Source organism: Geotrypetes seraphini, chromosome 6 (assembly GCF_902459505.1).
Source record: "Geotrypetes seraphini chromosome 6, aGeoSer1.1, whole genome shotgun sequence".
Classification (NCBI taxonomy): domain Eukaryota; kingdom Metazoa; phylum Chordata; class Amphibia; order Gymnophiona; family Dermophiidae; genus Geotrypetes; species Geotrypetes seraphini.
The window spans coordinates 151,501,205-151,528,334 of record NC_047089.1 but is presented as its reverse complement, the minus strand read 5'-3'; the positions used below and the strand labels follow the sequence as shown (position 1 = coordinate 151,528,334).

The 27,130-nt window shown below is 43.8% G+C and overlaps 1 protein-coding gene across 2 annotated transcripts in view; it reads right to left on the bottom strand.

The window, feature by feature from the left end:
• Positions 1 to 27,130, bottom strand: part of MRPS9 (mitochondrial ribosomal protein S9) — a 209,466-nt gene that overhangs the window by 28,557 nt on the left and 153,779 nt on the right. For both annotated transcript variants that reach the window (XM_033949660.1, XM_033949659.1), the window contains exons 7-8: positions 21,880 to 21,955; positions 5,491 to 5,659 (exon numbers count right to left, since the gene is read on the bottom strand). In XM_033949660.1, coding sequence (XP_033805551.1) covers positions 5,491 to 5,659; positions 21,880 to 21,955 — 245 coding nt within the window. The remainder of the gene's footprint in view (positions 1 to 5,490; positions 5,660 to 21,879; positions 21,956 to 27,130) is intronic.

Here is a 27,130-nt window from a genome sequence, read left to right as displayed (position 1 = left end):
GACACTCAATTTCTCGCCTCTTGATCACATTTTTTTGGCAGTGGAGAACGCCTCATATAGATCTCTTTGCAGCTCCCCACAACCACAAACTGCCTCAGTTCTGCTCCAGGATCTATTCTCCTCATTGCCTCGAGGCAGATGCTTTTCTACTGGAATGGACGATTTGCTTCCTGTATGCATTCCCTCCATTCCCTCTCATTCTCAAGACTCTAGTCAAGTTGAAGAATGATCATGCCCCCATGATTCTGCTAGCTCCTCGGTGGTCGAGACAACCTTGGTACTCCCTTCTACTTCGACTCAGCGGCAGGGAGCCATACCTTCTACCAGTTTTTCCGTCTCTGCTTACACAGAGTCAAGAGTCTCTACTTCATCCCAACCTGCAGTCTCTGCACCTGACAGCTCGATACCTCTCAACATAACTCATCTTCAGTTTTCTCAACCTGTAAGAGACATTTTAGAGGCTTCTAGAAAGCCTACCACTAGACAATGCTACCATCAAAAATAGACTAGATTTTCTATGTGGTGCATCTCTCATGATAAGGAGCCTCAAGATTCCTCTTTATCTTCTGTTCTAGATTATCTTTTGCACTTATCCACCTCTGGCCTCAAGTCTACATTGATCCGAGTCTATCTCAGTGCAATTGCTGCTTTCCACCAGCCTATTGTGCACATCTGGTGGTTTCCAAATTTATGAAAGGACTTTTCAATGTCAAACCTCCTCTCAAACCGCCTCCAGTGGGTTGGGATCTCAATGTTGTTCTTGTTCAATTGATGAAGCCTCCATTTGAACCAATGTCTACGGCTCATCTTGGAAAGTGGTGTTTCTCATTGCCCTCACATCTGTTCGAAGAGTCAGTGAGCTGCAAGCGTTAGTTGCTGATTCACCTTTCACAGTTTTCCATCATGACAAGGTGGTCCTCCGTACTCATCCTAAATTCTTACCTAAAGTGGTTTTAGAATTTCATCTCAACCAATCTATTCTACTTCCATTGTTTTATTCAAGACCTCATTCTCATCCTGGAGAATCAGCTCTTCATACTCTGGACTGTAAACGTGCTTTGGCCTTCTACTTGGAACGTACCAAACCACACAGAACTGCTCCTCAACTTTTTGTCTCCTTCGATCCAAACAAGTTGGGACATCCAAATTATAAGCGTACCATCTCCAACTGGATGGCTGCTTGTATCTCTTTCTGCTATGCCCAGGCTGGACTGCATCTACATAGTCGAGTCACAGCCCACAAAGTCAGAGCCATGGTGGCTTCAGTAGCCTTCCTCAGATCTCCTCCTATTGAGGAAATTTGTAAAGCTGCCACCTGGTCCTTGGTTCATACTTTCACCTATCATTACTGTCTGGATGTTTTCTCCAGACAGGATTGCCATTTTGGCCAGAGAGTATTGCAAAAATTATTCTCCTATGTTGCCAACGCTCCCACCATCCCATTCTGGTTAGTTTGGAGGTCACCCATATATGAGAATGGGGCTGCCTGCTTGTCCTGGGATAAAGCAGATACTTACCATAACAGTTGTTATCCAGAGATAGCAGTCAGCTATTCTCACAACCCACCCATTTCCTCTGGTTGGCTTCTCTGCTAGCTATCTGAACTGAGGAGACTCGCCCTGTCCTGGGCGGGAAGGCAGACTCAAAACTTCTGAAGTTTTCTACATGCAAATATGCTTGCGAGGTTGTCCGCATCCGTGGATGACGTCACCCATATGTGAGAACAGCTGCCTGCTATACCTGGATAACAACTGTTACGGTAAGTAACTGTGCTATCAGGTTCATTTGGCACGATTTAGTAAAGCCATGTTGCCTCGGATCCTGTACCCATTAGATTCTAGGATGTTCACTATTCTTTCTTTCAGCAACACTTCCATTATTTTTACAACAACCGAAGTAAAGCTTACCGGCCTGTAGTTTCCCCGCTTCATCCCTGTGACCACTTTTGTGAACAGGGACCACATCCGCTCTTCTCCAGTCCCCAGGAACCACTCCCGTCTCAAGAGATTTGTTGAACAAGTCTTTAATAGGACCCGCCAGAACCTCTCTGAGCTCCCTCAGTATCCTGGGATGGATCCCATCAGGTCCCATCACTTTGTCCACCTTCAATTTTTCAAGTTGTTCATAAACACTTTCCTCCATGAATGGTGCAGAATCTATTCCATTTTCTTGTGTAACTTTCTGGCAATCTTGGTTCTTCTCCAGGTTTTTCGTCCGTGAACACAGAGCAGAAGTATTTGTTTAGCACGTTTGCTTTTTCCTCATTACTCTCCACATATCAGTTCCTAGCATCTTTTAGTTTACCAATTCCATTTTTCATCTTCCTCCTTTCACTGATATATCTGAAAAAAATGTTGTCTCCCTTTTTTACATTTTTAGCCATTTGCTCTTCTGCTTGCGCATTCGCCAGGCGTATCTCCCTCTTGGCTTCTTTCAGTTTCGCCCACTAGAGTCCTTTCTATACTCTTCTTCTTGGGTTTTTTTATATTTCAGGAACGCCAGCTCTTTTGCATTTATTTTCTCCGCCACTAATTTAGAGAACCATGTCGGTTTCCTTTTTCTCTTGTTTTTATTTATTTTCTTCACATAAAAGTTCCGTAGCCATTTTTATAGCTCTTTTCAGCTTAGACCAGTTTTTCCATTTCTCTTATGTCCTCCCATCCTAACAGTTCTTTCTTGAGGTACTCTCCCATTTTATTAAAGTCCATAAGTTTGAAATCTAGAACTTTTATTATCGTGCGGCTGCCCTCCACTTTAGCTGTTATATCAAACCAAACTGTTTGTTAATTGCTACTTCCCAGGTGAGCACCCACTCGTACATTGGATATACTCACTCATTTTGTGAGGACCAGATCCAATATTGCTTTTTCCCTTGTGGGTTCTATCACCATTTGTCTGAGCAGGGCCTCTTGAAAGGCATCCACAATCTCCCTACTTCTTTCTGATTCCGCAGATGGAACTTTCCAGTCCGCACCCGGCAGGTTGAAATCTCCCAACAGCAGCACCTCCTCTTTCTTTCCAAACTTTTGGATATCCACAATCAGATCTTTATCAATTTGCTGTGATTGAGTCGGAGGTCTGTAGACTCCACCCACGTAGATAGAAGTTCCATCTTCTCTTTTCAGAGCGATCCATATCGCTTCTTCCTCTTCCCAGGTCCCTTGCATTTCAGTCGCTTGGATATCAATCCTTACATAAAGAGCTACTCCTTCACCTTTCTGACCATCTCTGTCCTTTCTAAAAAGATTATATCCCGGTATGTTTGCATCCCATCCATGGGATTCACTGAACAACGTCTCTGTGATAGCAACAATATCCAGGTCTCCCTCTAACATCAGGTCTTGCAGATCATGAACTTTATTGCTTAGACTGCGAGCATTTGTGGTCATCGCTTTCCAGCTATTTTTCAGCGGTAATTTTTTTGTATAGTTTATTGTTTTGTTTCACTTCCTGTTGAAATGCTAAGAGTGAGTTGCTAATATTGTTTGTGTTGCAATCTTTACTACCATCACATCTTGTCTTTTGTTGGGGGTGGTCTCTATAATTGTCCTTCATACATACGCCACCCCCATCTTCTAGTTTAAATGCCTAGAAATATATTGTCTAAATTTCTCCGCAAGGATTCTTTTCCCTGCTGTAATAATATGTAGCCCATCAGTACAATATAGCTTCTTGTCCTTCCATGTATTTCCCCATCTTCCTATGTACCTAAAGCCTTCTTGATGAAAACAGGCTTTGAGCCACCTATTGAAGTCCTCTGTGTTTTTAACTCTTTGCTCTCCCTTTCCATATGCTGACATTACTTTGGAAAAAGCTACAGTCTTTACAAAAGGTTTCAAGCCCTCACCAAGCTCCCGAAAGGCTTTCTGAGCTGCAAGTATAGAGTTGTTGGCTAGGTCATTTGTTCCCAGATTGATAACAACATCAGCTTTAGACTTTTTAGTTTCTTCCTTAATTATAGACAGTATTTGTTAGGTACTCCTAGTAGCCGAGGATCCTGGAAGTCACTTCACTAATTTAGGCTCCTTGTCTTATGTTTCAATGTTAATGTCTCTGATGATAGAATCCTCTAAAAGCAATAATTTATTGGCTTGAGGATTCTTACTCTTCCTTTGTGAGCGCTTTTCTTCATAAGTTACCTTCACTGGTTCCAATTCGATTTCAGTTCTTTCTTATAGAAACATAGTAGATGACGGCAGAAAAGGGCTGAGGCCTGAGGCACATGGGCCCAACCCGACCATGTGCCCAAGGCCCCGCCCCCAGGAGGGACCTAAGGCTCCCAGGCCTATTCTGATTGGCCCAGGCGCCTTAGGCCCCACCAGTAGGCGGAGCTTTGGGACGGATGGGCCAATCCGGCCTCATTCCATCGTTGGCTGCCTGCCGGACAGGCGAGTTTGACTCCCGTCTGTCCGGCCAACTACACAAAGGTACGGGGAAGGGGGGGTGGGGGTGTCGTAGGGGTCGGCCAGGGGGGGTCGCGGGTCGGCTGGGGGGGCGGTCGTTGGGGGGAGGGGGGTTTGCGTCGAGGGCAGGAGGGCCTGGGATCCCTCCTGCCCGTAATGTAGTGCGGGGTGGGGGTAGGGGGTCGCCGTGGCCAGGAGGGTTTGGGCTCCCTCCTGGCCCGAACAACTAGCGGGGGGGGGGGGGTGTCGCCAGGGCCAAGAGGACTTGGGCTCCCTCCTGGCCCGATATTGTCGGGGAGTTGGCGGGGCAAGAGGGCTTGGGCTCCCTTTTGCCCCGATCGTGTCGGGGGTGCCGCGGTTGGCTGGGGCAAGAGGGCTTGAGCTCCCTCTTGCCCCGATTGTGTCGGGGGTGCCGCGGTTGGCTGGGGCAAGAGGGCTTGAGCTCTCTCTTGCCCCGATCCTGTCGGGGGTGCCGCGGTTGGCTGGGGCAAGAGGGCTTGAGCTCTCTCTTGCCCCGATCGTGTCGGGGAGTCGGGACCGCCAAGAGGAAGCAGCAGGACACCGGTAGGAGCTTCTACATGATGGGGGGTCAGGAGGCTGTGGGAGTGCGAGCAGTCCTTCAGGGTGGGGGTGCGGGTGGGAGTGCGTGCGAACGGTCCTTTGGGGTGGGGGTGCGAGCGGTCCTGCCGGGGGGGGGGGGGAATCGGACGTCGGGGGGGGCATCAGGCTTTCAGGGTGGGGACAGGACTTCAAGGGGGAGAGGAGAATCGGGGCGGGGCGAAATGAGAGTCGGGGTGGCCAGAGGAGAGTCGGGGCGGGCGAAAGGAGAGTCGGGCAGCATGCGCGGTATACGGGTGTGCGCGGTATATAAAAATTTCTGTACATAAATTTGTGTTTTTCGCGTGCTATACCCGTGTGCGCGTTTTACACGGGTGCGCATTATCTACGTGAAAATACGGTATTCTTTATATTGTCATTAAAAAAATGCTAGATTATTAAAATGTTATACAATAACCAGAGCCACCAATTCAGTAGTTTATTTAAGATTAAAAAGTAAATCCTTAATTTTCTGTTTTCAAATGGTTACCTTCTCCTGTGCTGAAGGCCACGCCTCGATCATCATACTGGAGGGGCTCAATCACCAGCATCTTTAGCTGTGAATCTAGCTGCTTACGAAACTTCTGCACATAGTTTTCTTCAATATTACCAAATGGCTGCGTTAATATCCTTTCCAGCAGCTGAATAAAGCGCCTATACTGTAGACAACAAAACTTCATTAGAAGTCCAACACAATTCCTTTTGGCTCTTTAGTTTTTTAATTCTAGTTTTAGTATTTTATTGAAATTTTGAAAAGTTACAAGTTTGATTACAACAAACAATTGTTTTGTAATTCTTACCACACTGCTTTCCTTGACTAATGCTAGGACCAGCGACTGTTTTAAAAATGGTACAAAGGCACATTATTTTCCACTTGCCTACAACTATCTGATTTTGTTTTAAGAAAACAGATTTACGGTTATTCATGCTATTAACGCTCCCTATAAAGTTTATTTCTCTATAGGACTGCTCCATATCTCATCCCAATTTACAATGGATAACCTTGCCCATAGAAAGATTTACATGGCCAGACACCATTAGGGCAATTTTATAACTGGGCACCTCCATTGGCTGCATGGTAAGAGCCTTTGGTATAAAAGGAACCTGGGCACCTTGGTTCTGTTACAGAATATAGTACTAGCATAATCTGATATTGACATGCCTAAAATTTAGGTACTTGTACTCATGACAGCCACAGACCTGGTTTAAATATGGGAGCCTTAATGCAACATTGCAACATGGACACACTTAACAAACAGTATCCTAGGGTCACTACAAGGGCTGTGTGAGCAGTGAAGCCATACAGGGCACAAAGGAACCAGAGGCATCAAAATTGCTCCCTGTCTTTTGTTTCCTATTCTTGGCTGCGGCACAGTCGGCAGGGTGAAGGAGCCAGGGGCATGTTGCATAGCGCTTGATTCTGACTCAGTAAAAACCTGCAGTTTTCTATAAGTTACGTTGTTAAGTGGGAGTCCTGCCTTGGTTCTACCCTGCTCTGCCTCTTACAAATACTTGCTATGTAAGATAAGTGGATATTTGCAGAACAGCGCTTAACTCCCTGATAGCACTTTTGTGAGTATGTGCACATATATGCAAGTGCTAGTCTTCTAAACATTTGTGTGTGTAACATCATGTACATAAATGTGGACACCTAGAGGGGCATTTTTGATAGGATATCTAAGTCTGAGTTTGGACATCTTGGAAAAGACATCCAAAATCCAGAAAATGTCCATTATCAAAACAGCAAGATGTCTATTTTTTTTTTTTTTTTTTTTTAGAATAATCTACATAGACATTTTGGTCCTTAGTACATCTATCTTTTTTGACCAGTCTCAAATATAAAGACGTTCACATGAAAAACACACAAAACCAATCTTTTCAGACATTCAAACAGTCAGCATTCTTAGCAAACTGTTCACAGACAGCTGAGCATTTCTACACAGGAGAAGGGCATGCTAAAGATTACTGCAGAGAATGTCATATTAAAAGTCTCAAGTACAGATGTCACTATGACTTGTTTATATTGTATGGTGAACCCTTCATAACCCAGCCAAAACTTACTGTACTAACCGGCATTATTTAGTTATTTGAAAAATTTCGATTCCACTTATAGCCTAAGCAGATTCCAATATCCACATACATAAATTGATCAAACACAACAAATACATAAAATTACAAATTCAACAAATCTAAACAAATTAACTTAAAAAGTAAAATACATCAGGCTCCCATTTCTAATTTAATCCTTACAGGAAAAATAAGGACATCTACTTATTTATAAAAAAGCTCTGACAAATAGATAAGTTTTTTGAGATTTTCTGGAAGATTTAAATTCAGAACATACCACAACAATAGCCCTTATGTTTCCAGGTGTCATCTTTATGTAGTTACAGTAGGTTTTGGAGGACTCACCAAACAATATAAGCAAGTTATACTTATATCTGCCTGAGACTTTTAATGTGGCGTGTCTCTAGGGTAACCCTTAGAGAGCTCCTTTGCTCTGCTGTGTAGATGTAGAAGAGGGTGCTAAAAAGTCATCTGTCCAATCAACTTCATAAATGTGATGTTATTTTGCCACTGAAGCTGAAGAGTGTTAGTTTAGGTTTGCAAAGTGAAAATTGCTGCAAACTCTAACGAAATAAACTAAAATAACACTTTTCAGCTACAGTGCCAAAATAACATTAGATTTAGGAAGTTGGTTGGGCTGAGAACTTTTCAGCACTCCTCGTATGTGAGCCAAGTGAATCTGTCTTACAGGCAGGAAAATACTGGTGTTTTTTTCACTTCTTTGGATGGTGGGAGGGGGGTCGGTGACCACTGGAGGAATAAAGGGGGGAATTATGCCTTAATCCCTCCAGTGGTTATCTGGTCAGTTTGGGTACCTTTTTGGCATCTAGACGCTTTTAAAACAAGTCTGGCTCCAAATGTCTAAAAAAAGCCCAAGACGTTTTATTTAAGGTTTGATTATGCCTGCTGAGCATCCAAGCCCTAAGCCCACTCAAAACTCGCCTTTAACACACCCCTTTAAGATTTGAATGCACTGGAGACAAAACAACCAGAAAGATGTCTAGAAAGTCTGTTTGAGAAAGCCCATTGGACGTTTTGACTAGTAAGGTCCAAGTGCTGGTTTATGCTGTCTTTTAGATGTTTGTCTCATTTGAAAATAAGCCCCTTAGGTTACAGAATTGCATTACATGTATATAAGTGGTGAAAATGAACCACATAACAACAACAAAAACCCACAATACTTTTGCAATTGGCACCCACTGCTAGCTGCATGAATATTTTTCAATATCATGCCCTACAGGAACAAAATCTCCCCTTGTGACATGACGGTATTGTTAAAATATGGTTCCTATCCTTGACAAAACAGGTACTAAACAGATTTTGGATCATGAGTAAATTGTTTTTATTAGGACAGCAGTTGAAAAAAAGGGTTTCCAATTCCTTTACAACATACTGATACGCACATTCATCTGGAAATCATTTTCTTTTACAAAACGGAAATTCTTGAATGATTACGATACACATAAGAAATATATTTTCACTCGCTGTTCATGCTGTGCTACTTTAATGTTTATGATTTCCTCTACAACAGAACAATTGAGCTATTTAAAACCTGAAGAGACACTTGACTCAAAGGGCAACCTCTTGAAATTAATTATGCTTCCCTGCTCTGCATTTTTCCCTTGTTCTAGAACATGTGATTAAAAAATGAAAACCTCAATATTAACCCATTTGGGCCTGGAGATTTCCATAATTTCACACTAAAGGAGTTGAACAGACTAGCCATTTTCCCCATAGACAAAAAATGGTATAAAATTTCAGTATACAGGTATATGTCCTAAAGTGAAAAAGTCTATTTGTACTTCTTTAAATGTTTTTGTCAGTGGTCTACAGTGATTTACAGAAAGTCATAAAATCTTTAAGAACATAAGAAGTTGCCTCCGCTGAGGCAGACCAGAGGTCCATCTCGCCCAGCGGTCTGCTCCCGCGGCGGCCCATCAGGCCCATTTGCCTGATCAGAGGTCCCGACTATTTCTATAAATTGCCTCTCACTCCTATCCCTATAATCTTTCTCTACTCCTATCTGTACCCCTCAATCCCTTTGTCCTCTAGGAACCTATCCAAACCTTCTTTGAAGCCCTGCAACTTGCTTCGGCCTATCACAGCCTCCGGAAGCGCGTTCCATGTATCCACCACTCTCTGGGTGAAAAAGAACTTCCTAGCGTTTGTTCTAAACCTGTCCCCTTTCAACTTCTCCGAGTGCCCCCTTGTACTCGTGGTCCCCCATAATTTGAAAAATCTGTCCCTGTCTACTCTTTCTATGCCCTTCATGATCTTGAAGGTTTCTATCATGTCTCCTCTAAGTCTCCACTTCTCCAGGGAGAACAGCCCCAGCTCTTTCAACCTGTCAGGATATGAAAGGTTTTCCATACCCTTTATTAGCTTTGTTGCTCTTCTCTGGACTCCCTCCAGCACTGCCATGTCCTTCTTGAGGTACGGCGACCAGTACTGGACACAGTATTCCAGATGCGGGCGCACCATAGCACGATACAGTGGCAGGATGATTTCCTTCGTCCTGGTCGTGATACCTTTCTTAATGATGCCCAACATTTTGTTTGCTCTCCTTGAGGCTGTGGCGCCTTTATGGAAGGGAAGATTAGGTTCTTACGTCAATAATCTTATTTCTAGTAGATGGATACAGTAGTCAGGGCTATAGGTTTTATCTCTATATTCACGGGAAACTTGCAAAAGGCATCAAATAGATTCTTCAGCTCTGCCTCCTTGTGTCACTGGGCAGTGCCCTTCTCCCTCAGTTTGTGCTAAAGCACTGGATGACTTCTAAATAGGAGAAATAACACAAAGGAAATGAGGAACTCCCCAGCAAAGTCAATCTTGTTCTGCTCTGCAAAAACAAGTAATTAATCAAATGGATATAAAGCACAGTTACTTACTGTAGCAGGTGTTATCCGGGGACAGCAGGTAGATATTCTTACAGATGGGTGACATCATTCACGGAGCTCGGTACAGACAGTGCTAAAGTGTACTGTCACTTTAAGGTTTAGAAAGTTTTAAGACTGTCCGCACTGCGCATGCGCGAGTGTCTTCCTGTTCGACACTGGTTCACAAGGTCATCAGTTTTATGCTCAAGTGAAGAAGCAAGCTAGGGGAGGTGGGCGGGCTGTGAGAATATCTGCCTGCTGTCCCTGGATAACACTTGTTACGGTAAGTAAATGGAGGGAGAGTTGGTCTCTAAGGAAAACATAAATGTTTAGTACCACACCACAAAATCAGATATATTGTCTGTTACGAGTAGGCGGAGAGCAAGGGAAAGAAAAATAAAAAGAGTTATAAGTGGTATACAACTGTCCTCAGCAAGAGTGAAAGGTAAGAACTCAACAAAACTAATGTGTACGGAGGCTGTGAAATAGAAGCCAACCTCAGAGTGGCAGGCAAATCCGAGGATAGGAGAGGGAGATGCCAACAAAATCTAGGAAGAAATAGTAGATTGAATACTAGAAAGAGGCACTAATAAGAGTGACCAGATAAAAACACGAAAGAGAAAAAATGGCAAAGCAATGAAAATGTAGTTCCCGTTGATAGAATAATGTTGTAAGAAGAAATGGGAAAGAAAAAACATAGGAAGGAGAGAAATTCCGTAACTATGGATGGGAGGATGTGGAAGAAGTTGGAAAGGAATAGTGGCTGACTGGGGGTAAGGCCATATGTCAGCAATACTCCCCCTGAGGGCTGTCTGAGAGCTCTGGTATGTCTTGTATAGTGAATAGAGCCAGTGCTCAAGTTTTATCGAGTATTAAGAGTGCAAAGAAAGAAAAGGAGAAGTAGTATTTTTCAAGACAATTGTGGGAAAAAATGGGACCAACAAAAGCTGGACCAGTTGGAGATCAGAAGTTACTGAAGAAATAGAAAAGATGAGATTGAAGTCACTGAATGCTTAATAATAATAATAATAATAATTTTATTCTTGTATACTGCCCAATCAAAAAGTTCTGGGTGGTTCACATCAAGAGGACTGTACAATCAGTGAAAAAATATACATGTTTCAAACAAATACGACAATAAAATCAGTTTATAAATTTATCAAACAAATAGGTTCTCAATGACTTTCTAAATGAATAGTAGGACTGAGCTTGAGTAATCAAAGAACTCAGCCAGGAATGCGATTTTCCTGCCTGGAAAGCAGATCTTGTCATTTCCCAAAAACTCTTGTATCAACAAGCTTTTGGAGTAGGATTCATAAACATACAGGAGTTTCTTGTATTTTTACTCAACTTATACAATTTGAATTGTGAAGATAGGTATGATGGAGTCAAGCCAAACAGTACTTTGAAACAAATACAGCCAAATTTAAAAATAATTCTTGCCTCAAAAGGAAACCAATGAAGATGTCGATAAGAAGGTCTCACATGATCACATTTCTTCAGGCCAAAAATCAAACAGACTGCTGAGTTAATGTTAATGAAGGATATGCAAATTTATGTGAAGTATCCATTCTCTGTCCGCACTGATATAGTGAGTGAGAGTACTGAGCTCAGAATTCAGAGGACTGAGCAAGAGATAAAAAAGACCGTTGCCTAGTTTAGAAAACAAATTGGTAGGAAAGTCTAAAAATGAGAGCAAGCATGAATTTGGAAGTGATTGAAGGAGAAATGCAACAAGAGGAAACCATACACCAGTGGTCTCGAACTCAAACCCTTTGCAGGGCCACATTTTGGATTTGTAGGTACTTGGAGGGCCTCAGAAATAAATAGTTAATGTCTTATTAAAGAAATGACAATTTTGCATGAGGTAAAACTCTTTATAGTTTAAAAATCTTTCTTTTAGGTTAAGTCTTAACAATAATATTGTCATTTATAGCTAAAGAGACAGATGATCGAGAAACTGTTTTATTTTACTTTTGTGATTATGATAAACATACCGAGGGCCTCAAAATAGTACCTGGCGGGCCGCATGTGGCCCCTGGGCTGCGTGTTTGAGACCACTGCCATACACAATGGAAGCTAACTCCAGAATGCCTAGATGGCTTCTAGTACTAGATAGTAGAGGAGAAAGAAACCAGACATTAAAGGTAAAGACCCTGCTGAATGTGAAAAAATGTATGACATATGAGTGACCTGGGATGTAAACTTTGGACTTTTGGACCAAAAACCAGGACTCTACCTCTGAGCCAAATTTCTTAATGAAGGTAATATGAAAACCGAAGATTGGAGGTTCAGGAGAAAAGGAAATGGGTATATGTTGTTTTACGTTAAAGTTGCTTCTTAAAGGTTTGTTAAAAAGCAAGAAACAAGGTTAGGGTCACCAAAGAAATGGAAGAATGATGGTAGCTAGGCATCAGTAAAAAGAGATTATGTACTTACCTTGGTAAGTTCTTTTCCAGTAGATAGGTGAGACATTCTAGACAATAGGGTTATTTCCCCATACTTGCATGCTCTGCAAAAGGAATCTACTCCAGATTTTTCACTCTGCCTCTGTAGTACTTCACTGATCAGTTTAGTGCCCTTTACAGTCAGTACCCACGCACTGAAAGCCATCCACCTATGTGAAGTAGAAGCACCTGTAATAATAGGCTAAACAAAGTGTTCTGCTGAAAGTAAGGAAATAGTACCATTAACTGCCAACACAGGCTCCAAAGGAAAGCAGCACAACTCTCCAAGAAAAGGAACATATAAATAAATTCTTCCCAGCCCTCAAGGGCTGAGAGGCCTTCAAGGAGCAGCTTGGAGAAGCATAAACAGATTGAAACTGTAAACAGTTGCAGAAAGTCAGGGCAGGGAGTCTAGAATGCCTCACCTATCTACTGGAAAAGAACTTACCAGGGTAAGAACATAATCTCTTTTTCCAGTGCAATAGGTGAGACATTTTAGACAATAAGGACGTAATAGCCAGGGTGGGCTTGCTGCGCAGGCCCTTAAGATCAAGGACCTGAAGGCTAAGTCCTGCCTTGTAGTAACATCCACTCTGCAAAACTTAGAAATATGGGGAGAAAAGACCACGTCGCTGCCCCGCAAATCTCCTCAGGAGGAACAGATCCAGCTTCAAACCATGAAGAAGCCACACTTTTAGTAGAAAGCGCCATGCAGGAAACAAGGGACTGTTTTCCAGAAAGAATGTAGGCTGACGAAATGGCCATATGGATCCATCTGGATATTGTGGCCCTAGAAGCGGAAGCACCCTGCTTAATAGAATGAGACAGCACAAACCGATGGCCAGAGGCAAAACTCGCGGGAGACCTCCCATCACACAGGAAAATCCTGTACACATTCAAAGGCTACAACAAGCGGTCCTGAGTTGAGGAACCTGACAGCAGAAAGACAGGCAAACACACTGCCTGTTCAACATGAAAAGATGAAACAACGGCCTAGAGCAGGGGTGCCCAAAAGGTCGATCGCGAAGGCAATGCGAGTCGATCGTGGAATCCATCCCGGGCTCCGTGATAGACTCGCTTTGCCTTCGCTTCTACCTGCTTCTGACGCCATAAACAGAAGCGCCGGGCCAAGCAGCCCCCCTCCTCCCCCCGACGTCAATCGCTGCCTGGCTGGCCCAGAACTTCCTCTCCGACGTAAGAATTGACATCGAGGGGAAGGCTAGTTGGCCCGGCGCTTCTGCTTCGGGAAGCAAGGAGAGCTCAGAACTTGGCTTGGGGGAGGGCAGGGAGAAAGAAAGACAAAGAAAGAAAGGGGGCAGGCAGGGAGACAGAAAGAAAGAAAGAAAGGGGGGACAGGGAGACAGCAAGAAAGAAAGGGGGCAGAAAGACAGAAAGAAAGGCAGAAAGAAGGGGGCAGGGAGAAAGAAAGAAAGGGGAGGGGGCAGGGAGAGAAGAAAAAGTTGGGGGAGGGAATGAGATCTGAAGGACAGAAAGCATACAGGAGGATGAAAGAAGGGAAGAAATATTGGATGCACAGTCAGAAGAAGAAAGTGCATCCAGAGACTCATGAAATCACCAGACAACAAAGGTAGGAAAAATGATTTTATTTTCAATTTAGTGATCAAAATGTGCCTCTTTTGAGAATTTATATCTGCTGTCTATATTTTGTACTATGGCCCCCTTTTACTAAACTGCAATAGTGTTTTTTAGCGCAGGGAGCCTATGAGCGTCGAGAGCAGTGCGGAGCATTCAGTGCAGCTCCCTGCACTAAAAACCGCTATCGCGGTTTCATAAAAAGGGAGGGGGTATATTTGTCTATTTTTGTATAGTTGTTACTGAGGTGACATTGCATAAAGTCATCTGCCTTGACCTCTTTGAAAAACCCCCAGAATATAAATGATAATTAACATTTTTTCTGTGTACAGTGTGCTTTGTGTTTTTTAAAATTTTATTGTTGGTAGATCATTTTGACTTGGTCATTTTAAAAATAGCTCGCAGGCCCAAAAAGTGTGGGCATCCCTGGTCTAAAGCATCAAATCCAACTGGGAAGCATCTAAAAGAAGGCCAAAAGGGAGCCTAGATAAAGCATCAGGTCAAGGTCCGAGGCAGGGAGGATGGACAACTAGCCATCCGACACGACGGACTCCCTGCAAGAATTGAGCAACATCAGGATGAGCCGCCATAGAGGACTAACTGTCCTGGGATCCAAGTAAGACAGCCCAGCTACCGGGACTTGCAGAAAAGCCACTATAAGGCCAGCATCTTTCCAGCGGGAAAAAAAGCGAGCATCAGCAAGATCCACCTGGCTTTGGCAACACCAATATTGAAAGGCCTTCCATGCCTAGCATATGCCAACCCCCCTGGATGACTTCTTAGACTTTAGAAGAGCCTCAACAATAAGGGCAAAACATCTTATATGCCTACTAGTCGCATGATCAAGAGCCATGCTGGGAAAGCAAAACGCCCTGGAGCTGGCATGGTAACCAGACCCTGCATGAAAAGGTCTGAAGAAGTGCTCAGCCCAAAGGCTGCGACCCACACGCCTGCGTGATCAGGCTGAAGCTACCAGCATAACCCAGCAGTCGCAGGGGCCCCTTGCCCGGCACAGAGGCTGGCGGGAGACAGGTATTCTTTTTTCCCCCCATTTATGCCTGATAAATCATATCAACAAAATCCGGGGAAAACCCATCCTCCACTGCGGGAGTTGACCCTTGATCTCCAGTTGGGGACTGTTTGGAGGATTTCCCAAGTTTATCCCCTGAGATGTGCTTGTGTTTCACCATAGCATCGCTTGCACACTCCCCAGGGCCCCCTGATGCCATTTTCGCGGGAGTCGGGACAGAAGGCGCTAGAAGACCCTCCATGCAGGTCGAAGGCACTGAATCTTGGCAAGCCTTTCACCCCCCGTGAGCTGCACATCTGACAGCCATCTACCACAAATGAGGCATGAATCTATGACATCCTGCCCTGAGGAGGTCATCTATGTGGTTTTCTTTCAAAAATGAAGCTGGCAAGTATAAAAAATAACTTTAAAATCAAAACTGGAAAAATCCAAGATGATCACTGAGTGCTTGTTTTGACTAAAAATAGCCCGGGAAAACATCAGAGAACCCTCAAAAATGGTGATTTTAGGGGTGGGGGCCCATAGGGCATGCAGGGAAACCACCTAAAAGCCCCTTTTTAGAAACCCCCCCAAAATCTCTGATTCACGCAGTCAGCTTGTACTCACAAAAACATGTGCTGACAGGAAAATAGTACAGACAGAGCTGAGCAGCTCACAGGGAGATCATCTGCCTCAACTTGTTGAAAAGCTGAACTCTGAATCTTCTGACTACACCACTGGCCTGACTTCCATGGCTGATCACCTCTGCCACCCTTGGACACACCGTATAGCACGGCGGAGGAATGCAGTCTGGCTCCGATCCTGGGCACGCCTCCATGAAACCATGCAGCCTGCGTTTGACCCACTAGCGGACGAGCAAGCTCCCAAGGGAACGGTCCCTGAACCCTGATCAGATGTGCAGGCTGTCCAGGGGGCTTACTGACAAGCAGGAAACCCTCTAGAAGCAGACTTTTCCCAAAGGATGGCGATCTCCCACAATCAAGGATGTCCCTGTAGGGAACCTCCAAAGCCGAGGGCAAAAATCAGGAACGCAAAATACTGAAATTACGTGAAAATAAACACAAGTAGAAAAGATAAGCTCTTACAGCCTGACTTATAGGAAGGAAGACTGATGTTTACAGAACCAGTGACAGTGATGAGGTATGAGGGGAAGGGTATAAGCCTCTGAAATTTGAGGCTTCCTACAAAGTCCTGGTGGGTAGATGAAAATAATCCACTGGTCCCGGAATAAAGTGAAATTGTACATGAATATGAGATATTCTGAAGGAAGTATGAAAGGCCTGAAGAAAGTATAACCAATATCCTCTGGGTCTACTTGACTAGGATATTAGCATTGATGGCACAGTGGTAGACATTCTGTGATTGAAGAACCTGGTTGATCAGGCGAAGAATCTGGGCGAACATGTCTGTGGCAAAGGAGAAACATGCTGGAGGTATGTGGAGATGTAGAAGTTTGACAAGATGATCATGGACATGAGTGTCAAGGTCATAGGCAGACAAGAAGATGGATCATATGGAGGTCTGAAGATAAGAAGCCAGACTCAGGAGGACTATTTGTAAAAGCAATCTTAAATGTTAATGTCCCTGGCAGAGACTCGTAGTCATGCAAGACTTCTCATAGGACTAGACATAGCTGATGCTCTGGTTGTAACATCAAATGCATCAAAATCCAAACTTGCCATAAACTTCTGGGTCTCTTGGAATTCTGGAAGTTGTGCAGATAGAATATATAAGTGAAGTCATAAGAACATATGAATTGCCGCTGGGTCAGATCAGTGGTCCATCATGCCCAGTAGTCCGCTCACGTGGCGGCCCTTTGGTCAAAGACCAGCGCCCTAACTGAGACTAGCCCTACCAGCATACGTCCTTGTTCAGCAGGAACTTGTCTAACTTTATCTTGAATCCCTGGAGGGTGTTTTACCCTATGACAGACTCCGGAAGAGCGTTCCAGTTTTCTACCACTCCTACGTTTGTATGGAATTTATCCCCTATTAACTTTAGAGAGTGCCCTCTCGTTCTCCCTATCTTGGAGAGGGTGAACAATTAATGTAGAGATGTTGAAGATAATGACATATAGAAGATATAGTTGGTGTACTATATGGCATCTCCCATCTCCTTCCTTGCGGGAGCTTGTGCTAGCGGAGGAGTGTGGAACAAATAGAACAACAGAAAAAAAGGGGATCCAACTTTAAAGGCTCTATACTTATAGTGGATCCCTGTGGTAAAAAAGAAGTGCTGCCGGCAGAAGATGGAGGCAAATGTCTCAAGAGATTATGAAAAATAGAGGTGAGCCAAACTTAACAGGTTTTTCACCCAGAGTGGATCCCTCCATTCAGTATACTGATATGGTGATAAGTAGAGTTGTTGTGATGGGTACAAGGTGATCCATCTTTAACAAGTTCTACATGTCTGATAGAATGGTTCTAGAAGTAAGAAATAGAAGATGTTCCATGCGTAACAGGTACTACACCCATGATGAAATGCTCTGATTTAGAAGTCTGTTCATGATAAGCAGAAGAGGTGATCCAAGATTAAAAAGCTCTAAAGCCATAGCGGATCTCTCCAATTCTTCTCAATAGTGCTATCAATGCGAGAAAGTTTGAGAGACACTGCTCTAGTACAACCTGAGCCCACTCCAATCCTTTGTTAGGACTAGAAGGGGCTAAGCTCAGAGCTCTCACTCCCCTCATGTGCTCTGCGGCATATGGAACACGGACACTCTTCAGCCAACCGTCCATCACAAATTTGGCATGATATGGGGCAAAACAACCTAAGGAGTCCATTTCTATCAATTTTGAGTCAAATTGAATTGTGTTTGAGGCAGATTGAGATGGATAATGGCCACCATGTTCATAATTTTGCAGTAAAAACGGCCCCAGAGGAAAAAAAAAATCAAAAGAAAAAAAGTGCAGAAAGGAGTTTTTGGAGGTGGAGAACCACCAGGGATTGGCCTGATAGCTGCAGAACAAAGTCTATGTGATCTCAATGCAGGCAGAGCTAAATAATCACTCTGAACACAAGAAACACCGAAAAAGGGATGAAAAAAACACCAAATAAAATAAAACGGAGAGCAGAACAAACATACTCCTGCTGGCACGTGTGCAGAAGGGAAAAACTGTAGGTGGAGCTAAGAAGCCCAGTGAAGTACAGCAGAGGCACAAAGAAAAAAATCGAGTGGATTCATTCTGCAGATGGCATGTGGCCTTGGGGATACAATCCATCTACCTAGAATGTCTCACCTACTGCACTGGAAGTCGATTCTAAGACCCCCCCCCCCCAAAGGTGGGACACACCCAGGATGGTGGCGCCCCTCCCCCACCCTCATCTCCGAACCCCCTCCTTCCCGGATCCTGCCTGCTGCATGTCCTCTCTTCCCTTCCCCCATACCGCTAGTTGAAATTGTTGCTTTTGCTGGTAAACAATGTGCTCCTCGTGACCCCGTCGGTTCTCCCTCCGACGTCACTTCCTATGTGTGGCACTCAGAAGGGACGTCAGCGGGATAGCTGATGGGGTTGTGAAGAGTATGTTGTTGACCACCGCGAACAACTTCTTCAACTAGAGGTATAGGGGAAGGAAAGGGGGCATGCAAGTAGAGGGGAGGAATGTGAAGAAGCAGGGGGAAGGCAGAGAGGAGGAGAGGTGTCAGTGCCTGCAGCAACATGGCGCCTGGGGCAGACCGCTCCCTTTGCGGTGCCCCCCCCTATGTCTCCCATAAACCATAATAGACTGTATTTACAATCCTGTCAGGTGCCTTGCATGCTTCAGCTTCACATAGCAGCTGGACTCTAGAGATTTTCTGCCTGAGACAAGCATGCAGATTTTCCAGAAGCTTGTCTCTTTGGGCTGCCTTTTAGTCAGACTCCAAGAGCCTGAAACCGTCGACCCCCAACTAGCTCCAGATGTGTGTTTGGGGGGGGGGAATGCAGCCGGTACCCACAAATCCCTCAGGACCGAGAGATTTGCGCAGAACAAAGTCTAGTCAGCCTGCGCTTAAGCTCCTGACTAAACAGGGGCGAGCTATGCTCCCAAGGGGCTGAACCCTGAGCTGTCCAAAATATTAGTGCAGGTTGGTTAGGTACGTACTCCAGGCAGAGATGCTCCCAGGAATGTTGGGGGATTCTTGGGCACCAGAAAGCCTCCCAGAATGAGATTTAAAAAAAAATCCAAAAATAAAAACCCAGATGCACAGCTTTTAGAGCAGGAAGAACTGGGGAAGAAGGGCACTGCCCAATGACACAAGGAGGCAGAGCTGAAGAATCTGTTTGATGCCTTCTGTAAGTTCCCCCACGCTTAGGGGGGGATAAAACCTAGAGTCCAGACTACTGTACTCTTTGCATTGAAAGGAAAGCCTTTAGAAAGGGGCTTACAACTGTCGCAGTATAAAATAAATTTTTTAAAAAAAATCTCTCTTTTGGTCTGAGCAGATAGCTGTTGGGTCTGATATTCAGCCAGTGATGACCAGTGTTTTGCTGACAATTAAACCCAGAAATTTAATGTTGGGACATATGCAAGATCCAGCATTGAATTTCTGGGTATATGTAGCTGGGGAAAATATAGCCACAGCAATTAACCAGCTATGAAGAACCACATCAAGATGGAACTCCTTTTTATGCAGCCCTATTTATATGGTTATCTTAGCTGGTTAGGTGCTGATTCCATTCCCAGACCCCCCCCCAAAGAAATAGCCAGTTTCGGCTTGGGAACTAACTGGGCCTTTTCAGCAGCACTATGCGGTTAAGAGCCACTGAAAATGTCCGGTTAGCCCTGGACAGCTAGGAGCCAGGAATTCATTGTGTGGTTATAAGGAAATCTGGGTTTGATTCTTGGGTTCAAATTCATCAAGCTGAGAGTGCTGAGGAGGTTGCAAACGAAGCTTACACAGTTCTGGGGGGATGGGGTAGAGTCCCAGACACTGCTGAACAGTGTGCCTCACTGTTTGGCTGGTTCCAGAGTGAAGTGTAGTATATACCTCTTATTAGAAGACAGTCACTGGAATGGATGGGCTGTATTGGGGAAGATCGTGCATCAACATAAGGAAAAATCCCAAGTAGCTACGAAAGAAGAGTTGTGGCACAATGGCCATAGCTTGAACAGGGTTCGATTGAACTAGAAATTCAAAGCAAAGTAGCAAAGTATTGCCACCTTGTAGAATTCCACTTTTAATTCTGCATTTGGATTTCTCTAAGATCGGGGACAGACTGCCCTATCAGGCATGCCCTGATGGGCCAGTGATTGCAGTCATGTGACCAGCAGATCCTGTATACCAACACAATTTAAAATTGAATCTGGTTGAGTGCCATGGTGCACAGCAGGAGACAGAATATTTTAAATGCTGTTAGAAGCTGGTTTTCATTAAATCTATTCTGTGATACTCTCCCTTAGAAGCTAACCTAGGACCCATGGGACTATATGGCAGCTTCTCCTCTCAGTATGGCACCAAGCAGAGCAGAAGCATACATTGGTATCAGTGCTCTGCTCCCATTCACCTAAGCCACCTCCACCATGTGAGCATTGCAGTCTCCACAGCTGTTCTGACCCGCAGAGATGGTCTAGGCCAGGGGTAGGCAATTCTGGTCCTCGAGAGCCGGAGCCAGGTCAGGTTTTCAGGATATCCACAATGAATATGTATGAGATGGATTTGCATGCACTGCCTCCTTGAGATGCAAATCTATCTCAAGCATATTTATTGTGGATATCCTGAAAACCTGACCTGGCTCCGGCTCTCGAGGACTGGAATTGCCTACCCCAGGTCTAGGCTAAAACAGAAAAGAGTTGGGCCAGAGGCAGGCAAATTTCTGCTACAAGCAGCCTGCAGCTCAGGGCAGGCTAGTGGTAGACTGACAGGACCATGGCAACTTCTGCATCAGGGAGTTGTATATTGTTACCAACAATGCTATTTATCATTTCTATAGCGCTGAAAGGCGTAAGTAGCGCTGTACATTTGACATTCAATAGAAGGTCCCTGCTCAGAAGCTGTTGCATTCTTGTAACTGTTTTAAGTTGGTGAGTGATGATGCTACTTTTCTGCTCAGATATAAAATCTAGAAAGCACAATCAGAATAGCATTATATAATGCGATTTTTGTGAACTCATATTTGGTCTGAAAACTTAAAAAAACAAACTTATTGTCTGGAAAGGTACATACCAGTTTGCTTTGCTGTCTATTCTTTTGCGCTTGGTTTTAAAAGGTTGCAAATCAAACGCTGGTGGAATTGGTTAACCCACACAATTGTTTCTGTTAATTTTGAAACTGGATGCTCAGTTTCTGGTTCATAGCCATTAGCGCGCAAGACAAAAGCACGCAGACAAACACGCACGGTCAGATGCGTGCAAGCCAATAGCGTGCAAGTTATTAGAGCGCAAGACAATAGCGTGCAAGTCATTAGAGCGTGCGCGCAATTTTCGTAGCGCTCAAGTGTCATTTTACGCAATTGTCTTGCGCTGAGTTGTCTTCCCGCAATTGTCTGCGCGCTTTTGTCTTGCGCGCATTTGACTTGCCACCTAGTTTCTAAGCTAGAAGAGATGGAGGCACTACTAGAATTAGAAGCACACATCTTAATTAGATATCACATGGGCCATTATGAAAACAAAATCTTCTAGGCCACTCTGTTCCTGCAGTCCACCCTGACTAACGTGTGACAAGCTGAGTGGCATATCCCTTGTTAATTTAAACAAAAACTTAAGGAATTTTTATAACTAGAATAGCAGTTGCCTTTTGAACGCTCACTGCTGGGCTTTAAAACAAAAAGGAATCCAAATTTTAAGAGCACCTGCTCCTCAAGAATTTTCTTTTCCACTAAAATAGAGTTTAAGTATCCTAGGCTGATACAGGTTCCTTTAAATTAAAAAGATTAATTACTCACATCTTGATCCGACAGTTTTTCAACTAATATTTCTTCCAGTTCCTCCTTAATCAACCATCTGCTGCCAATCAGGTTTCTGTTTAAAATATCACATAATCTCTCTTTAATTAACCATGCAATTAGAGTTATATCACAAAGGAACACATATTCAGATGCACACAGTAGAGGAATATATTTTTACTCTGCAAAACTGCATAATCATAATTTAAGCATCCTGTTCTCACATTGTTTAGTGTTGAGGTTAAGAAAACATTACTTCTTGGATGGCAAAATAACTTTGACAATTTATGGCATGTCCAGTATAAAAATTGGAACATTTTTAATTCCACTGAGATACTTTTTTACTTTAATAGATCCACATACATTATGCATTATTCCTATAGATATACAAAGGGTGATGTCATTAGAGCCTTGAGGAAAGCTTCATAAGCATATAATAGCCTAATGTTTAATGCAATGGGCTGAGAACCAGGGAAGCCCAGTTCAAATCCCACCAGTGCTTTTTGTGATCCTGGACAAGTCACTTAACCAGAAACGTAGATAACTAGGTGCAAAGGGAGCAGCTACTCCCCTAAACAGATTTTAAATGAAATGGTAGCTATACAGATCAGCCTTCCAGCCATGCATTGGCACCTATTTTATAAAAGGTCTGCACTCCCCCCCACCCCCCCCCCCAACAAAACCTGGCTAAGTTTTTACACTAAACCCTCCATTACCTCAGGCAGGAGCAGAAGAATGCCTTTTTGTTTGGGGGTACCCAAGCTCCACCCCAGACCCCACCTCCCATAATAACAGTACTACTACTCGTAATGCCATTTCTTTCATTCATTTTTCATATGCATGGGTCATTCCATGTTAAGTGGTCTAGGGCTCCCCACCTCACCATCACTGATTTTAATGAATCTTTGTGTGCTGAATCTTACATGACCCAACCAAACTCTGGTAAAGTTTAAGATTCAACAGCGGAATACTTATGGAGATATAGCTCTTTCATACCATATTCCTGCAAACTTTTCACAACTTTGAGTCAAAATATTTCCTTGGTTACATAAACAAAACTTGGCTATCTTATACAACTCTTTATGATCTATTCAATGGAACTAATGCAGATTTTCATTTTTTGAAACTGGCAAATGAAAAAAGCCTTAAAGTGGATTGAAAAAATGGATGCGCAAAAAATGTCAACGTTTAGCTTTCTGTGGCTCCTGTATTAATGAAGCTATCCCTGTAAACTTTTGTTTATTATTTTATGGCATGATTTTGTTCTCAAATATATGAATTCAGTTTATAAGCTAATCTCCTTACTTTACAATTTAACTTTAAATTTTGTGATTTTTCAAAAGGCCATGGGGGTCCTTTTATCAAGCTGCAGTAGGGGTTTAACGCGCGTGAAACCACCTGCTGCGCTAGCCGCTAGTTCTTTAGCCGGCCGCGGGGGTTAGCGCGTGATGAAATGTTCGCCGCGCTAGCACGGCTTGATAAAAGGACCCCGTGGTCTTTAGGTTTGTAAAAAGGTGGTATTAGTTACCGCATTTAACATTGGGTTAAATAAACATAGCCTGCATCTTGTACATATTGTCTGCAGTTTTTTTTATTTCTGCGTGATTTTTCAAAAAACATAAAAAATGGGGCCTTTTCAACCAGCTTCGCAGAAAAGAGTCATCTAGAAAAATTTTCAAACCAACTCTATTAGAAAGAGCATGTTTCAAATCCCATGAAAAAGATGGTTTTGTTTTTCAATTCAAGAAAATAATGCCAAAAAATAAGGGTCAAAGTTTAAAAAACCCACTGTAGATTTATAGCATATCTTTCGATGTTACCTATATATCTACCACCACCCCCTTTTACAAAGTGTGCTAGCGGCTGCTGCGGTAACTGCCCCGAAGTCCATAGGGATTTAAACAGCTTTGGGGCTTTTGCTGTTCATCTTTGTAAATGGGGGCCTAAATGTATAACATTATATATATTTGATGTACGGTGGAACCTTGTTTTATGAGCATAATTCATTCCAGAAGCATGCTCGTAAAACAAAATATTTGTATATCAAAGCGAGTTTCCCTATAGGAACTAAGGGAAACTAGCTTGATTCGTTCCCACCCAACCCCATCCCCCGAGGCCAGCGGCGTTGCTCTACCTCCCCAAGAACTGGCATTGCTTCCCCCCCACTCATGAAGGCCCCCCCGCGTAATCTGCCATCCCCCCTGCTCATTTCGCCCTCCCCGCATGATCCACCATCCCCCTGCGATCCGGCACCCCCCCCTCGTGTCGCATCTCTCCCGTTGCGATCGGGCATGCTCCAGGCACTCACCCACCCACCCGATCACATTCCTTATCTCCATTTGGCACCGGCACCAACACACAGGACATGCCGGTGCTGGTGCCCGAAGATCTGCCTTCTTCTTCGTGCTGGGCCTTGAGCATCTGCGCATGCTCAAGGCCTTCAGGTTCCCGTTCTCTCCGAGATTCTCGGGAACCCGAAGGCCTTGAGCATGCGCAGATGCTCAAGGCCCAGCGAGAAGAAGGCGGCAGATCTTCGGGCACCGGCATGTCCTGTGCATTGGTGCCGGTGCCAAATGGGGGTAAGGAATGTGATCGGGCGGGTGCCTGGGGCATGCCGGATCGCGGCGGGGGTGTGTGTGATGCGAGCGGGGGGTGCCGGATTGCGGGGGGGAGGGTGGCAGATCGCGGGGGGGGGGGGGCACTCGTAAATCGAGGCATGCTCGGTTTCCGAGGCGCCGATTTTGTGAATGTTTTGCTCGTTTTGCAAAACACTTGCAAACCGGTGCACTCGTAAACCGAGGTACCACTGTATATGTCTGACACAACAGCTGACATCAATTCTGTAAATTTAGCAGCAGCGCACAGGTTTAACATATTGCTGTTTCTGACTTTGGCCCCAAGAAGTTGGTTAATAAAAGCTACAGCATTAGAGTTTAGAGTTTCACAATGTATGATAGAGAAGGCCCGAAAAATCAAGGAAGAACTTGGTATTTGTGCCTTGCCTGACCCGAAAGATGGCAAGAAATTGCCAAAAGAATTTGTCGACAAAGTATAACAATTTTATGAAGATGACAAATTCAGCAGAATGTGTCCTGGTAAGGAAGACTGCATTTCTGTTTGAGTCGATGGAGTAAAGATACAAAAACAAAAGTGGTTGCTGTTGAGCAATCTAAAAGATATAGCGGTATATCATGACAAATATGGAGCCGAAATTGGATTCTCAAAATTTTGTGAGCTTAGAGCAAAGTGGTGTATAACTGTTGGTGCTTCAAGGTGCTCATTCTGTCTGCGTTTGCACTATACATCAGATCATCAAGCTCATGTTGCAAGTCACAAATGTCAAAGACAACTACAAAGTGCTTATGGAAAAAACTGTTTGCAATTTGAACTCCACAGATTACATACTACAACGATGCCAAAACTATCCTGGCGAGGAAGCACTGAGGCCCAAATTCTGTAACCGGCGCCTAAAGATTTGTGCTGAATTAAATTGAATGTCAATCAATCTTTTTATTTGATAGTTAGGCACCTATCAAGAAATAGTGATTCTGTAAGAAGGCACCTCTAAAAATTTAGACGGCCTTAAAAAAAATAGGCGCTATGCATGTTAGGCGTGGGCATGGCTTCATTAGGTGCCTTCTTACAGAATTGGTGCTTTTAAGTGCACTTAAACACTTGCATGGCCGCCTAACCTTAAGTCGTGCCTAAAGCTAGCCTAATTTTTGGGCGCCTCCTAAATAGGCGCCTGTCAGCGTAATTCATTATAATGCTATATTTTATTTTTCCCCCTCAAAAGTCAACATTTCTAGATATCGTTATATGTTTTTCACAACTTTTTTCTTTTCAAATTCTTTATAAGGAGTTTTACATACCTGCAGGTTTTTCTACTGGTCTGTCCCCTAAAGCAGTGTTCTTCAACCGCCGGTCCACAGAAATTTCCTGCCGGTCCACAGGGCCAGCACGTGCATCAGGCCCAAAACAGTGTTCTTCAACCGCCTGTCCACGGTGCGATCAATGCAGCGTTATCTTCGAGCCATCTCTCTCTTCCTAACTGATTCAGTGCAGAAAGCCACGGGCAGCGGCTCCTATGGGCATCCTGCGCCTGAACTGGAAGCCTTCTCTCTGACGTTGCAACATCAGAGGGAAAGCTTCCCGATGAGGCACAGGACGTGCAAGGTGCAATTAGTACTATTATGGGGGCGGGGGCTGGGGTGGAGATTCTGTAGAGATGGGCGGGGTCTGGCCCACGATTTAGCCCAGTGTTCTTCAACCATCGGTCCACGGACCGATGCCGGTCCACAGAATAATTCTTTTATTTCTGCCGGTCCATAGGTGTAAAAAGGTTGAAAAACACTGCCCTAGAGCACATGTTGGATTGTGGAAGAAGACTTCAGCTTTGGCTTAAGGTTATGAATACAACAAATGAAGTGTGAATAATCTGTTGCATGATACACCCCATTCCCAACTCTCAGGAAAAGAGTACCAGAGAGAACACTCACGTCTGCTGTTCAGCAGAAAAAATGGCCATTTTGGGTTGCACTACCCTGACATCATCACTATGCACTCAGGTGGAACAGGCACAGCAAAAATTGGCTTTGTTAAGCTTAAAGAATATTTGACCATATACATGTTTGATGGGATTTTGAACCCCTACCTACTGAACACAAGGCAACAACCTTAGTTGGTAAGCCACAGAAATTTGCTTCTAGAAGCTTCTCACTCACATATGAAATACGGAAGTGGTTGTGAAAGCTACAAGAAAAATTAGAAATCAGAAAAAGGAACTAAAATTTGATATACAAGCAGCCTTAGCTGCTTTGTGTTCCCCAGGTGGTGGGGTATCTAACAGTCACCATGTCTAAAGTGGAGATTATATTTTAACACAGATGGCTATAGCCGCCTTGAACCACAAGGTAATGGCGGAACAAAAATCACTAATCTAATGTAATGTATAGTATCCAAATGACAAAGTCCTCTTGGTGACTGTTAAATATCTTTTTAAAAAATAGGGGTGTATAGAATACAAAACAGCATATGTACCTAAAGCTGGTTTTTAACCCCCTACAAGGCAACAGCCTTAGTTGGTGAGCCACAAAAATTGCTCACTGACATATGATAAGGAAGTGGTTGTAAAACTACATGAAGAATTAGAAAAAGGAACTAAACAGAGCTAAAATTTGATGTGGATACACAAGCAGCCTTAGCTGCTTTGTGTTCCCCAGGTGGTGGATTCAATTGCACTTTTTTGTAA